The sequence below is a fragment of the Rhizopus delemar genome, genomic scaffold (genome assembly GCF_000149305.1).
Source record: "Rhizopus delemar RA 99-880 supercont3.7 genomic scaffold, whole genome shotgun sequence".
Taxonomy (NCBI): Eukaryota; Fungi; Mucoromycota; class Mucoromycetes; order Mucorales; family Rhizopodaceae; genus Rhizopus; species Rhizopus delemar.
This window is the reverse complement of record NW_027137833.1, coordinates 1,323,842-1,338,761: the sequence shown is the minus strand read 5'-3', so window position 1 is coordinate 1,338,761 and position 14,920 is coordinate 1,323,842. Positions and strand designations below refer to the sequence as shown.

General features: G+C 35.0%; 5 protein-coding genes across 5 annotated transcripts; 3 read left to right on the top strand and 2 right to left on the bottom strand.

The window, feature by feature from the left end:
• Positions 1-1,664: 1,664 nt before the first annotated feature.
• Positions 1,665-2,829, top strand: RO3G_09710 (uncharacterized protein; the record flags this gene model as incomplete). The annotated part of the gene is made up of 2 exons (XM_067664295.1): positions 1,665-2,526; positions 2,663-2,829. 2 exons carry the CDS (start codon positions 1,665-1,667, stop codon positions 2,827-2,829), a joined length of 1,029 nt encoding a protein of 342 aa, XP_067520396.1.
• A 970-nt stretch (positions 2,830-3,799) lies between these two features.
• RO3G_09709 (uncharacterized protein) lies at positions 3,800-6,431 on the top strand (the record flags this gene model as incomplete). Its single annotated transcript, XM_067664294.1, has 3 exons — positions 3,800-5,963; positions 6,043-6,148; positions 6,200-6,431. 3 exons carry the CDS (start codon positions 3,800-3,802, stop codon positions 6,429-6,431), a joined length of 2,502 nt encoding a protein of 833 aa, XP_067520395.1.
• A 409-nt stretch (positions 6,432-6,840) lies between these two features.
• Positions 6,841-8,057, top strand: RO3G_09708 (uncharacterized protein; the record flags this gene model as incomplete). Its single annotated transcript, XM_067664293.1, has 2 exons — positions 6,841-7,723; positions 7,789-8,057. 2 exons carry the CDS (start codon positions 6,841-6,843, stop codon positions 8,055-8,057), a joined length of 1,152 nt encoding a protein of 383 aa, XP_067520394.1.
• Positions 8,058-11,621: 3,564 nt separating this feature from the next.
• On the bottom strand, positions 11,622-12,524 carry RO3G_09707 (uncharacterized protein; the record flags this gene model as incomplete). Its single annotated transcript, XM_067664292.1, has 3 exons — positions 11,622-11,795; positions 11,856-12,320; positions 12,417-12,524. The coding sequence occupies 3 exons, from the start codon at positions 12,522-12,524 to the stop codon at positions 11,622-11,624; spliced, it is 747 nt and encodes a 248-aa protein (XP_067520393.1).
• A 1,559-nt stretch (positions 12,525-14,083) lies between these two features.
• RO3G_09706 (uncharacterized protein) lies at positions 14,084-14,368 on the bottom strand (the record flags this gene model as incomplete). The annotated part of the gene is made up of 1 exon (XM_067664291.1): positions 14,084-14,368. One exon carries the CDS (start codon positions 14,366-14,368, stop codon positions 14,084-14,086), a length of 285 nt encoding a protein of 94 aa, XP_067520392.1.
• Positions 14,369-14,920: the final 552 nt, after the last annotated feature.

The following is a 14,920-nucleotide window of genomic DNA, read 5'->3' as shown; positions in this document are numbered from 1 at the left end:
GCTTAAAGGTCAAAGGCCCATGTCCATGATGGCCATGGAGTCATTACTTGTGCATTCCAGTAATTTAATACCAATCAGTCGACGCAATAAGAGCAATACTAGACCAGAGAAAAGAGTCAGCTTAATAGTACTCAGAGAAGGTTATCTGTTTAAAAAAACGGATTTTCGTCCTTTTCACAAGCAATCAAAGTTGGATAGAGGATGGAAACTGTATAAAGTCATACTAAGAGGGCATAAACTCTACCTCTTCAAAGTTCATGGGGAGTCACCACTTCGATCACTGTTTCCTTCATCACCTTCTTTGAGTATTTCTTCGTCAATTGATAATAATAGTTCAACAACTAGTCTAAAGCTTGCCTCGTCTGAATTTGATCAAGAAGCTCAGAAAGCTTTTTTCCATAATTCAGTAAACTCTGCTCAAGGCTCACTATTTATGGAGTTAGATCAGACCATTATGCAACCAAAGAGGCAAGTTCAACTAGTGATGGATGGTAATTATCTGTATGTTTGCTATCGGAGCAACAAAAAACAATTATGGAAAATTGAACAAAAGATTTCCATTCAACAACTAAAAGTAACACAACTTAATTCATGTGTGGATTCGATGGATTCACCCATTTCACCTATTTCAGTCAGCTCTCAGCAGTCGGATCTACTTTTAAATAGTAACTTGGGTAACATGGTGTTCAACATTTCATTCATAAACAAGTCATTAATCTTGGGCGTTTATTCAACTCAAAATCTTCATGCTGGTCAGACTTGGGTCCAAACGTTCCAGAGCATTTGTCAAAAGAAGTATATATTTATAGAGGAAGATTTGTTTAGCAGTAAATCTAATAGCAGCATCGATTGTCGTGAGTCTATTGATCCGTCTGTGACAAGTACGACTACAACCGCGCACGATCTAGAACCTGGCATAGAAAGCAAAATGTATGACGTTACACAAAGATATCATCACGATCTTTTACGGGAATATCGGCATGATAATAATGTATACATTATCGGTGGGACAATGACAGCTCTTGTTCATGAATTATTGTTCACAGATAGTGTGGATTATTTACATATTTTTTTGCTCAATTATTCCACATTTACAACCGGACTGTGTGTATTAAATGAAATCAAGACGTTAGCATTAGATCTCTCAACAAAACTTGACACTCGAATATTGAATCTATTTACATTTTGGTGCGACAACTTTGCTTTGGATGTCATGGGAGACGTAGCCAGTGGCATGATATCTGTCTTGGAAAACATAAACACAGTTGACACGGCAAAAGTAAAGAAGCTTGTTCTTAATACAGTTAATGAAAACGCCAAATTTGCCGGCGGCGATGAAATAAGTAAAAAAAAAGAGCTCTTAAAACCCTCTTGGATTAAATAATCACTAACATATTCTTAAACTCCTTTTAATCATCACCCCTTTTTATTCCCTTTTTCCTTTAGAAAATCAACATGACATACAAAGACTAAATGACCAAGAAAGGACGAAAGCAGTGGAAGTAGAAGCAAGCCTAGAAAACAACTATGGCTCTGTTGATTTGACTAATTTATCTATTGATGGTTTTTCGCCTGCTCTCTTTTTGAATATCTCTCCATGCAGTTTTGCAGAGCAAGTTTATTTATTTCATTTATTGCAGCATTCAAAGCATAGACAAGCATTGATGAATCCTTTATCTTATCTACCCAGACCTCAAACTTCAACTGAAATGCTCAATTCTTTGCTGTTCACGACCGCTTCTCCTCATTTCTTGACAAAGCTGATTCGCAATCATGTTTTGATTGATTCCCAGCAACAGCAGCAACAAGATGGTGTTCTCTTAAGAGCACAACTCTTGAAACATTGGATTCTTGTTGGTATTAAATTACTTGAATTGGGAGATATTGGAGGATGGTGTGCAGTCTCAATGGGAATATGTTCTGTTGGTGTTGTTAGGTTAAGAGACACTTGGAAATTAATAGAGCGTAGTTTGGCTTATACTGTTCAAACCCAATGGGCACGCATATTAACAGAACATGGCTTATTTGAACAAAGTATCTGGTCTGAAACATGGGAAAGAGAAACCCGTACAGGCTTTGCCAAAGTCCTTGATCTGAATCGTGCTGATACCCTTCCATTTTTTGGTACCATTCGACAGGCCGTTGACCGCCAGAGAAGGCGTCCAATAAAATCTTTGGGTCCGAACATTATCAACTTTGAAGAGTGTGAGTGTATCTATAGGATAATTAATCAAGGTTTAGCCGAATGGAGGCAGCAACCAAATCGATCTAATTTCAGTAAGAACATACAGCTCGTGGAACCTCTTCAATTATTCTTTGAACATTCTGTAACAGATTTGGTCTCAGTTCCACACGGTTTAAAATACTTGCAAGAATCCTCTCTGGCATGCGAACCCAAAATATTTGGACAAGTTCATAATTGTCACAAGCTCAACAACAACGAAATCATGGCAGATTTAAAGCCACCTTCCAGTTCCTCACTCCAATTTCCGGCTATACTGGATAGCTGCACACTTTCGGAGAATGGTAAAAATCTAATCTGCCTGTCCAAACAGATGGAATTTGATAATGTGGACAGTAAAGGAGCCAGTACATACTCTCATTTACAACATTCGGAGGAGAATATCCTAGAAGCTATTTACTCAAACAGATTTACTGATAGGAAAGGCTTTCGAAGAAGAACATTTAATTCTCCTTCTGATATTGATCCCACAGCAGCAAACAGTGACTTGCGCAGCGGTAAAAATGATGTTGTGGAACCAATCAGTAGTAAATCATGGTTTGGTTCTATTTCTTCGCGACAAAATTCGATCTATTCATCAGAAGTAAATCAAAAAAAATTCGTCTCACAGTCTTTTAATGGTGAGATTGACTTGTCCATCTTACAAGGAGAACTTATTTTTGCAGCATCGGTCATATTGAAACGCAAAAAAAAATATCATTTACCAATGAAGCGGACTGAGTCGTTGCATTCTGTTCAATTTTTAAAACAAGGTATAAAAAAAAAGAGAGTTCACATTATATAATAAATTAAAAATTATACACAGAAGAATATACTGAAGATGATACCAATAGCTTTGATCAATCTGAGCTACTAGTTACTGTTAAAGGCGCCCATTTTGACCACTTGATTGAATGTCTTATCAGCGGTATATCGCTTTATGATGACTTGCTTAAAGAACAATGGAAAAATGTTTTTTTAGCTGAAGAGCTGCAACATCAAGTAGATAGAGCAGTTATGGATGACGAAAATTTTATAAATATATTCTTCATCGCTTATCGAAGTTATTACACATCTACGCAATTACTGAATGCACTCCACAGAAAATATTTGGATGTAAAATCAAAATGCAAATGGACGACTAAAAGAAAAAATACAAAGTTGAAGTTGATGGAAACATATTTTCCCTCAAACATTTTGCAAGGCTCAACCAACAATGACACTGATCAAGCGGACGTCGATGTTAACTCTTATGACTGGAAAAAGATGTCATCGATTCAGCTTCGAATATTAAACTTGATCTCATTTTGGGTTGAAGAGTATCCATACGACTTTATTGATGAGCCCGAGTTTATTCGGCAAACTAACACTTTTTTGAATAATGCTAAAGATGACCTACATAGCTGGCGCTCACTATTGAAGAATTATCTGCACAGTCACAAAGAACAGAACGAGGACTGTCAAGAAGTAAAACAAAAAGGATTAACTGAAACACTTAGTATCGGAGGCAAGATTGAAAAAATAATCAGCAAGCTAGAATATCAATTTATTCACAACAGCTTATCTCCTTGTTACCATATGAAGTCCATTCAGTTCAATACCGAATGTCTTAGTAATGCACAAGATTTATATTATAGATTGATGCACAATTCTCAACTTTTTGTTGCAGCAATATGGCCAGCGACAGACAAACAAGTGCCTTTATCAGTATCTCACGAACCATTAGAACAGGTCACAAAGAGTCCCATCGACGATTACTCACCAGAGTACCTATTGGAACAAGTAGACAGAAATGTTATTCAGCTGTTTGAGTGCATTAGTATCCAAGATTGGGCTCAGACATTTGATGTGCTGGAAGCTCAATGTGGAGATTTGTACGCTTGGTTGCCTGCTCGCAAGCCCAGTCGTACATTGAAAATATCTACTGCATTTGCAACTGTGATCGGTGCGCCGTCCTCTCACACCTCTGATTACCATGTCCTTCCAGATGAAGTTGTTGTCTCTGACATCTTTACCGCAATTCAGGGTGCCAAAAGATCGGTGGTATCTCCTTCAGCATTCTCTGATGACGACCTTATGTTGGCTTTTCCAGGTTCTATCCAATACCTCTGTTGTATGCATTTTATCATTCGTAGCTGGGCTATTCACGAGATTTCATCATCTAAAATTGATCTCAAGACACGAGTAATGCGAATTGAAAAGTTTTTGAGGATTGTTTTGTTGAGCAAAATATGTAACGAGAAAATGGCTCTTTTTCCGGAATTAAGAGGATCCGAATCAACCAAGAAGAGAGTTCCTGGGTTTGTCGAATATGCAATTGCCAGTGCTCTTGTTAGTCCTGAAGTCAGATTGTTTTCAAAAGCTTGGAACGATATAGCTGCTAAATATGGCCAGAGTGACCTGGATTCGTTGGAAACTTTACTCGACAAGATGCAGTCCACTAATCCAGTGGAAGGATCAACTTCTTTGACAGCGCCCTCATCATCCTATCAGGCTGAAAAATCTGTTATAGTTGTGCCTAGCTTAGGATGGATACTTGAACGTGTTGTAGAGATTTGTTTTTCTGTGCCTGATATAATTGACAAAAAAGAGAACATGATCAACTTTGATAAGAAGAGATACTTGTATCACTTTCTAGAATTAGTCATTAACGCACAAGCCGATATCAATGAGAAAGAAAAACATTATACAAAAGACAAATGTCTCAACTTATCTTTTTTCGTTTCACCTAACCCAACAAAGATGAACTGGGAGGGCTTAAAAGAGTATGCTTCTCGAGAGAACAAAAGGGGGATAGCACAAGGCACTTCATCTAGCATAAATCTGCTTGGTTCCTCAAGCAGACCTCAAGGATCAAAAACAGCTGTTTTCAATAAATTAATTACAAAACAAATAGACAAACTGAAAAGAGATTTCAAAGAAAGAGATCGCGTCGATAAAGATTTACTTGCATTGCAGCATAAACTACAGAAAAAACAGATGGAGCAAGCAAAGTCTTTTGAAAAGCAAGATAAGCCATACAACGTGATGCCTCGAATCAACTCGTTTTTTAAAGGTTTACGGCCAGTATCAATGGTATCGTCCCCTATCCAGCATGTTTTCTCATTAAACAACAACGAATATCCTCTTACTGCTACAAAAGCTTCCACTGTCATTAATCTGATCCATTCAACTACATCTGTAGCTAGTACTTACATAAAAAGAGATTTTGTCTTTCGTATTGTCACAGAGGAAGGCGGACAATATCTTTTTCAAGCAATGGATCGTCAAGACATGCAGGGTTGGATGAGTCAAATAAATGATGCGGCACGAGAGGGAGCAGTTAAGCGCCAAAGTGTTCTTGCTGCTGAATCTTTAGATAATGAATGTGAAAGAAGAAAAAGCGCAATTTTAACTGAAGCTTCGTCTCGTAACAAACCCACATCACATCGCAAATCTGTTTATGGTGTTTCTTTGGATGTACTAATGCAAAATAGACACATTCCTCTTATTGTAGAGAAATGTATTCAAGAAATAGAAAAACGTGGCCTGGAAGAAGTTGGCATCTACCGTGTGGCTGGAACTGGTTCTATAGTGACCGCTTTAAAAAAAGAATTTAACAAAGAAATTAACAAGGTGGACCTCAGTGATCAGAAGTGGGCAGATATCAATGTGATCGCTGATGCCTTTAAACAGTTCTTACGTGAGCTACCAGAGCCTCTGTTGACTTATAAGTATTATGATGAATTCATCAATGCTTCAGGTAATATTAGCATTAATAATAAAAAAACACGCGTACAAAGCACCCCCCAAAAAACTCTTGGCTCACAAGTTAAATTTAGCTTCAGAAGATCATGACCAACGGGTTTATTTAATTAAAGAAGTGCTCAAGAAATTGCCCTATTCTAATTATATTCTTCTCAAAAGAATTATTGAGCATTTCGTAACGTATGTACTAAAATCAGCTGTAATAACATATATTAATTCTATTAATGTTAGTGTAACTGATTTTGAAGCAATAAATCATATGTATGCAACTAATTTGGCTATTGTCTTTGGGCCTACCTTACTTCAGCCTGCTCCTGGTCCTGCTTCATTTGTTACTACAATGTCAAATTTAGGTCATCATCAGAATACAGTCAAATATCTTATCTTGAATTACCATTACTTATTTGATGTTGAAAGCGAAGAGGTAGAAGCAAAAGATGAACAGTCCTTGATCATGGAATAAACACTAATCTCGCTGAAATTGAACAAAGAAAGATCTTTAACTATTTGCCTGAATACTGTTTACTATAGTTAGCCACCCTCTTCCTCTTCCATGTGGCTGGTCCATACTTTTTTTTTATTGAATAGCATTATAATAGTATACAATAAATATAAAATAATATTAATACAAATTGACACGCTAACATTGTCTTCAATTAAAGAAGATATATTAACCTTAGCCAAGAAAAAAAATCAACGATAGAAATTGGCTTTTCTGAACTTCATTCTTTGATTCTCTCACTTGCTGATTATCTGAGTTTCATCAATCTATCATATAAATAGTAGTAGTTACATCAATCGAGCATGGGATTGCACCTTTCTTTCTCCATTCTCTTTTTTTACACTATCGACCAAGCATTACAAAAATCTCAATGAGTCAAAAGCATTTTATCAAATCAAGCAACAATATCCTGTCTCCACCTACCACGCCTAAACGAAGCCCAGAAGCGTACTTTTATGGTATATCTCCAAACGACAAGATCATGTATGAAACTTCTGATTCTTATCCTGGTCTTGTAACTTCACCTTCCTCACAATCTCCACCATATTCTCCTAATTTACCTACTACATCTAGTATCCAGTCCTCTCCTCAATCAGGAGAGTGCAGACCTAACGTTTATATTGTACAACCACTTTCATTCACAACATTGGCTAACAATTCTCATCACTCTGCACCATTGCACCGCCGCAAGCGAAAGCCGAGTATTCCAGTTCATAAGATAACAAAGGGTACATTTACAATGCCCCTTATGCCCTTATTAAAGCACCAAAAGAATCTTGCGACATTATGTAACAACGACAAAGCTTTAGTTTCACTTTCAGATCAGACAAGGGAGCGTAAATACAAATTTATGAATTGTGCAACAAAAAGGAAATTGTTACGCTTGGCAAAAGCAGAAGTTAACGAAAACGTGGGAGATCTTTCGCTAATGGACTCATGGGATCGTAAATCATCTTTAATTAATAAATGCATCCCCAATATATTCCAAGGCAAACACTACGACCAAACAATACTATCTAGCGATTACAGTTGTCAAGATCATGTTCAGTTTCCTTCATATTCTGATCCAAGCGGAAGTAAATTCAGCAATAAGCCACCTATTCAGAGTAACAAAGCCATGAGAGACACAGCTCAATTCTATGATAATGTAGCCGCTGATAGTGACATTGCTACTATTTTTAAAGATAAAGAAGATTGGATTCCAAGGACAGATGTATTTGAAAACAGAGCTGGGATACGTATTTCCTGGAAAGGTAAAGAAAGAAAAGGACACGATTACAATTAAACTTCGACAAAGAGTCTAAAACATATATGTTAGGATCTCCATTAAAAATACAGACAATGCCACATTTTGAAAAATTACATCCTGGTGAAGTTCCAATTGCTGCTACTCTACGTTTAACACCTGAGCAATACTTAAGATGCAAGTATGCTTTAATATTAGAAGCACACAGAGCTGCTCAAGCCAATACATTGTTTAGAAAATCAGAGGCGCAGAAGGCATGCTGCATTGATGTGAACAAGGCAAGCGTTCTTTGGAAGGTCTTTGGTAAACTGGGTTGGCTGGGTTCAAAGTGGCCAAAATAATCATGACAATATGTGAACAATCTATTCCTTATTTATAATAACCATTACATTATGATTTATATTTTATGCCCATAATCATTTCTAAACCTTTTTTTTCTCTCACTTTTTTTTTTGAAGAGGTATTATATAAAGTTCAATATTTATGTGTATATGCATTTACCCTTTTTTTTTTGGCTATACATTTTTTACTAGAAAGCAATTGAGCTGCTGTTAAATTAAGCTCTTATTTCTTTTGCCAAGACAAAAGTGTCATACTTTTCCTAATTTTTAAGTTTTTTTATCTGATAAACTTGTAGATTGGCATTATCAATTTTTTTTTTCTTAAAAAATATCATATTATTATAAGATGATCAATATATCAACATTATGAAATTGATTTCAATGGATGTATCATTTTAAATTTTATAAATACTTGCTTATAATCCATTTATCACTTTTAAAACAAAAAATAAAAGCATCAGAAAAGCGGAGAAATCCCATTTTGAATCATTTTAATGGGAAAATCTTAAACTCAAGCCTGGTTTATAATTTCTAAATTTGTATATTTAATGAATCAGATTTTAATGCAACGCCAAGAACAAGACCTGTCATACTTTACACAAGTGGTAATCTTTCGATTATTTTATTAAAAAAGGGGGAGACCCTTCATTGGTTTCTCATTCTTTGGTAAATGTAGTTTACAAATTCAACTGTGAAAACATGGTAACAGAAGATATATGGTACCTTTGGCAGCTTCTTTTAATAATATGTTGATTGAAATTGACATCATTACTGTATGCACGCGAAAATGAGTGCAAACAAAAGTTTTAAAGTCACTCAAGCTAATTAAGCATTACGGTACATTATTGTAAAGCGATTTGTTTTGTAAACATCATAGCTATAAACTATAGCTTACCTTATTGCTTCACTGTTTATTGGCCCTCTTTTTCTCACTTTTTTTGTATGTGTTATAAGGCTGTTTGCTTTTGCAAATTGCGCCAAGACAGCTACGCAGGCTAAATATATGTATTATTTTTGATACTTGTAACATCATTTTGACCTGATAGATACATTAACTATGTGTATTTTCAGGTTTATGCGGCTATGCAGAAACATAGCAATCTGTGACATAAAAAAAAGAGTAATATTGTACCTTTATGATATATTCTAAAAATTTTAATCTTCTGTGTACATGAGCACTAATTATGCCAATATTCTTAACCTCTTAACTGGAGCAATTCGTTTGGACCTATAGCCTCTCGTCATTGCCTTTTATTTCACGATATTGATACGGACATCCGCTAGTTTCAATTAAAAAGTTACAAGATTTCTCGCAAAAGACATCAAGCTAATTAAAAAGAATTTGAAATATACTTGAAATTTTCATATGTAGTAACGAGAGTTTGCTCTAGCTATTGATGACACTTGCTGTAAATAATCTATTTATTTATCTTAATTTCGTCTGTTGTGATTGGCTTAGAATCTGTTAATCAGGTAAAAGCCCTGTGGATCATCTCTTCCCCTCTTTCTCTTAATAGTATCTTTGTAATCTGGCAAGTATTAGTTGAATACATTCATCTATAATTCATTTTCTAGAAAAGCACAAATTTTACCAAGGTGATCAAGCTGTTGACTTCTGACTTACTCATTGTCATTTAATATAACATTAATAATTTAAATAAACAAAACACCGAAAGGCTTTTGCATAAAGCAGCTTTAAAATTTCCACATCATGATCATTGTTCATTTTTTTGTGGTTGAATGATATAAAAATATATGAAAGATTAACTTTTTTAATGGGATTTTGTACAAAATATTACTATTTTTTAAAAAAAAAATTGTAAATTCTAGATCTCTTGACGTAGCTTAGGAAATGATATGTCTGAAGCTCTTTTTTTTATTCTAATTAAAGAACTCATAATTTAAAATAGTTAGAATCAAAAAAGCAAAGGCAAAAACAACTGCTCAAAAATATGAGCTAAAAAGTATCTTGCCAACAAAACAGAGATGAAGGTGGTGTGTAACAGCAAATCTTTTATTCTATATTTGGAAAACATCTGATCGATCTATGAAACCTTTTTTGGAATAGTGTAATGCTTTTCTGTAAGGAACATTAAATAAAGTGCAGTCGCTGTGCGACCATCAATTGTTGACTTTGCTTTTGAGCAATTCTCTATATTTTTACAATACAACACTACAAAAAGTAAGATTATTTGATTCATTATAAATACCAAAAAATAGGCTAGCATAATATCTTGATAAGTAATCAAAGACTTTATATATTAATTTAAGAAGTCATTGTAAATGAGTACATTTTTTCAAAAATTCTTGGTTGCATTCGATTTATTTTCAAAATGTCATAAATTATTATAAACATATAAAAAACATTGGTTTACTAATAAAATATTCTATTTTAATTAGATATAAATTTATTTGCAACTCACAAAAAATTTTGAATCAAGTAAAACTAATTATGCACACAAGGGAATTTGACATCATCATCAGTGACCAAAGCAATATGAAATGTGAAATATAGCTAGTTCCATCGCTCAGGATTTAAAGGTTTTTATATAAATTTCAAGGAAAAAGTAAGTAATTAAGGGAAGTTCGCTTTACTCTTGCGTAGACTTTGGCGTTATCATTAATAATTTCAAGTCTGTATATTTCACTGTGAATTTGATGAACAAACAGAGTTATAAATACAGTTGCAAATATCAAAAAAGGCTTTCACCCAAGTCATAGTTTACAAACCTCTGTATTTCTTTGTCTTCCTTAGCTTTTGATATATCAGCATTAAGTTACATTTTTATCGTCTACAATTTATATGTGCTTTCCATTAGCAAAAGTTGGAACAGTAAAAATATTACATTTAAACAGAAACTTTTATTTAAAATAAACTTCATTTAAGCGCATGATATTCAATGTATATATCACTTTTGCCCGAGGCAGTTCAAAAAAGGAAAAGGAGGCTAAAAACCCTTTTGAGATCAAAGGTAAAATGATATGGGATGATGAGATAATGAGTTAGGTGAAAAATACACTAGTTAAAGGAAGGAGAGGGAGCAAGACGAAGAGACTTTGCCTGAAATGAACTGGTAGCGTAGGCAAATCTTTCGCGTGAAGGAGGTAGTTAGGTTTATAAAGAATGGTTCAAGCGATTAGTTCATTTACAGTAATAAATGGACCTGATAGTGATATTGCTTTAAGTAACTCAACAATGGCTGTTATGTTTTGACATGTCAATAAGATACAGTCTTATTGATCTGGACTAAATCTTTACAAGTGAACTTGAATAAGAATGGATCCTGATAATTAACAATTACCTCTAGAAACTGCTATTCAACTCTTAAAGTAGTTACCTCAAAATTAGTTTCAAGTACTTCAAGCATTGTCCATCACTTCTTTTCTTCTTCTATAGTTTTACCTTTATGTCCGAAAGACTTTTTAATTTTCTTTTTACTTGATTGATTTGGCGCAGGCAATTCAATGTATTTTAGACATTACATGCTCCTTTCGGCTTTTTTATAAAAATTTGTTTGATCGTAATGTTTATTATTGAAAAACCAATCATCTATTCTCTCTTTTTTACAAATCTTCACGAACCCTGAAGCCAGGGCCATAAGGCTCTGAATTTAACGTAGTATAAACACCAGGAGCATATTCGCAGGTATGACGTCCACTTTGAGGGCCAGCCTTAACTGGTTTATCAGTCTTCAAATTTTCCAAAAGTTTAATAGTAGTTTCAGGTGTTAAATCCTCCTATAATAATAACTTGTTGAATAACTCATTCATTTCTGTCCTAGCATGGTAAAATCTTACATAATAATCATCATTGATAGCCATTACAGGCGCATTAACACAAGCACCAGCACACTCGACTTCAACCAAAGTAAATTTTCCATCCTTTGTTGTCTCACCTACCTCAATACCCAAATTCTCTTTGATAGTGTTTAAAATTTTTGTAGAGCCACAACCACCTAATTGACAAGGAGTTGTTGTACAGAGTTGCAAAAAGTATTTGCCAACAGGTTGACGATTATACATGGTGTAGAAAGTAGCTACTTCGTACACACGCATAGGAGGCACTTCTAATAAGCGAGCCACTTCATTCATAACTGAAATGGATGTGAAGCCGTTCTGTCTTTGACCGAGATCTAAAAGAGGCATAATGGCAGCCTTTTTGTATTGCTCAGGATATTTCTTCAAAATCTCTGATATGCGTTTTTTGTTATCCTCATCAAACTTAAAAGGAATGTTAGCATTGTTTTCAAGTGTATCACGATGCTGTTTTAGTTGAATGTAAAAGTTGAGAACAAATATAAATGAAGTTAAATATGTATCCAGTGCTCGTTTATAAAATAATGCAAAAGATTAATTTACCACAAAAATCGCTTCTGAAAAATAAGCTGGAGATGAATGAAGAGTACGTCTAATAAAGTTATTTCTAACTAATGGCTTAGCAGCTTGACGAACAAGAGAACGTAACATTGAAGAGAAGAGGGGGGAGGGTTAATTGTTCGATTAGTTTACACAAAAAAAGACAATTCAACATAGCGCTGCCTTTTGTTCCAAAAAAAAAATAGATTTTTCACTCAGAAGTTTACAATTCCGCAACTCGACATATTTTTAAAAAAGCGATGACGCATCAAACAAATTAAGAGTCTATGTATTACAAAAAAGAAAGCTTCTTTTTTATTCATTATTATAATATATTAAAAATTCTTAATAAATTGTGGTTGCTGTACAGTCAAACCTATAGAGTTTGGCGTTTTTGAAAAATGACGGAATCTCGAAAATGAATGGGCCAAAGTAAAAAAAGCGATTGACCGAAATAAAAAATACATTTGTCCCTTTAGCCGAAGACAAGTTGGCGCAAAAGCTGTCATTAAGCAATTGGCATATAGAGATAATACTTTGTTAAAAAAAAAAGGGGGGGGGAGATAGACTTAGAAAGGAGTTTTATTGAAGCAGTTGATGATTTGACGCTTGGAATGACTACAGAAGCCATAAAGATCACTGATGAGCACATCGTTACAGGCATATACAATTCTACTAGATAGATTTTCTCTGTCATCAATCGATCGCGCTTTATTCTTCCTTTAACTATGACTCAGAATTGTTCAATTGGATTTAACTCGGGCGAGTAAGGCGGCAGGTACATGACCCTGTATCCTCTGCTTTCAATCTTGCGAATCATAGGTTTTTGATTTATGAATAGAAGCATTATCAAGGACTAAATAATGTCCTTTCATACCACCATCCATATCCATTATGTCAAGGGGCTTGTTAATGAATTTAACAAAGTGAGCAGTTGTAGTGCCTTTAGCTACTGGTTTATTACTCATGTCGTCATCCTCAGTTGACATATCAGCTTTATCGATTTCAGCTGCTGCCCTTTTCTTTCCACTGTTGGATTTTTCTTTTCTTCTTAGCTGCCTCTGTCTCTCTTCTTGATGGAGGCTTTTTCATAACAACGTGCATGACAGTGGATGAATGTATGGCACCAATTACAGTATGAGAGGACGATCTAGTTTTTGGCTGCTTTACTATAGCAGTGCTTCCAGATTTTGATCTAGCCTAATTGTATCTCATGTTAATATTGAATCCAGCTTCGTCGATGAAAATACAGTTTCTTGTATAATCCAGATCAGAGCCCTTCCATTTCATAAACCATTCATATCTCGTTTGTAAGTTCTCTGCTGAATTCCTCACTTCAGCCTCAAAGAACAGGCTTCTTGATTGTTATGAACATTGTATTTCTCAAGTGATTGTTGAGTTGAGAATTTGATATGGTGAAGTCTTCATATTTCTTCGTCAAACTCCCCATAATGTCATCTGAGACTAGCTGCAGGTCGTTGTCCAGAAGCTTATTAATGTACTCGTTGTGTGCAGTCGTAAATGAGCTTTTTGGACCACTGTTTTGTTCTGACTTTTTATAAGCAATGTCTTCTGTTTCATTGTAAAGGTGCCACCATACCACAGCCGTGCAGTAATTGATGTTCAAGTCTCTTGCAATTTTACTCACTACACCGCGCTTCACTGGTTGCTCAAGCATGCGATCGATAAAAGTTTCCCTTGTGAAGTCGCTGTAGTTGTTGTAAGAGCTGGCTTGCTTTGGGCTTTTCAGATCTCGGCTGATTTTTAATCGAAACTTCCTCAATCATCTTTTCGGAACGCTTAGTACTCAAGTATTTTTCTCTGCTAGTAATATTCTCAAGAATAATGTTAGGATTGATAACATCTGACAAAGTGCCTTCCATTGGATCATAAACTTTTTCACCTTGTTCATTATAAAGGTTTTCAAATCCATCTTCGTAGAAAAAAGTGCTCATTATGCGTAAGAGAAAGAGGTGATAAAGTCGAGCTCAAGGTATATATATATATATATATATATAGAACGTAAATAAGACATTGCTTTTGCGCCAACTTTAGTTAGTGCTTAGTGGCATTTGTCTTCGGCTAAAGGGACAAATGTATTTTTTATTTTGGCTAATCACTTTTTTACTTTGGCCCATTCATTTTCGAGATCCCGTCATTTATTTTTTCAAAAACGCCGAATTCTATAGGTTTGACTGTACACAAGAAAATGGACACGATACATAGGAAGGTGGACACGATACATAGGAAGGTGGACACGATATATAGGAAAATTGACATGATGGCAGGAAAGTAGACATGATACATAGCAAAGTAGACATGATACACAAGAAAATGGGCGTATATAAAATGGAAGTTTTGCTTCAGTGCTTTTTTCTCGTACAAAAAATAAAAATGATTATTACTCGCGACCAAGCTTTATGCATGCTTTTCTGCGTCGAATTCACTCCCGAAAACGTTGCTCATAGCGAGCAGAAAATTGCTGATTTTGGTGAAATTGATATTTG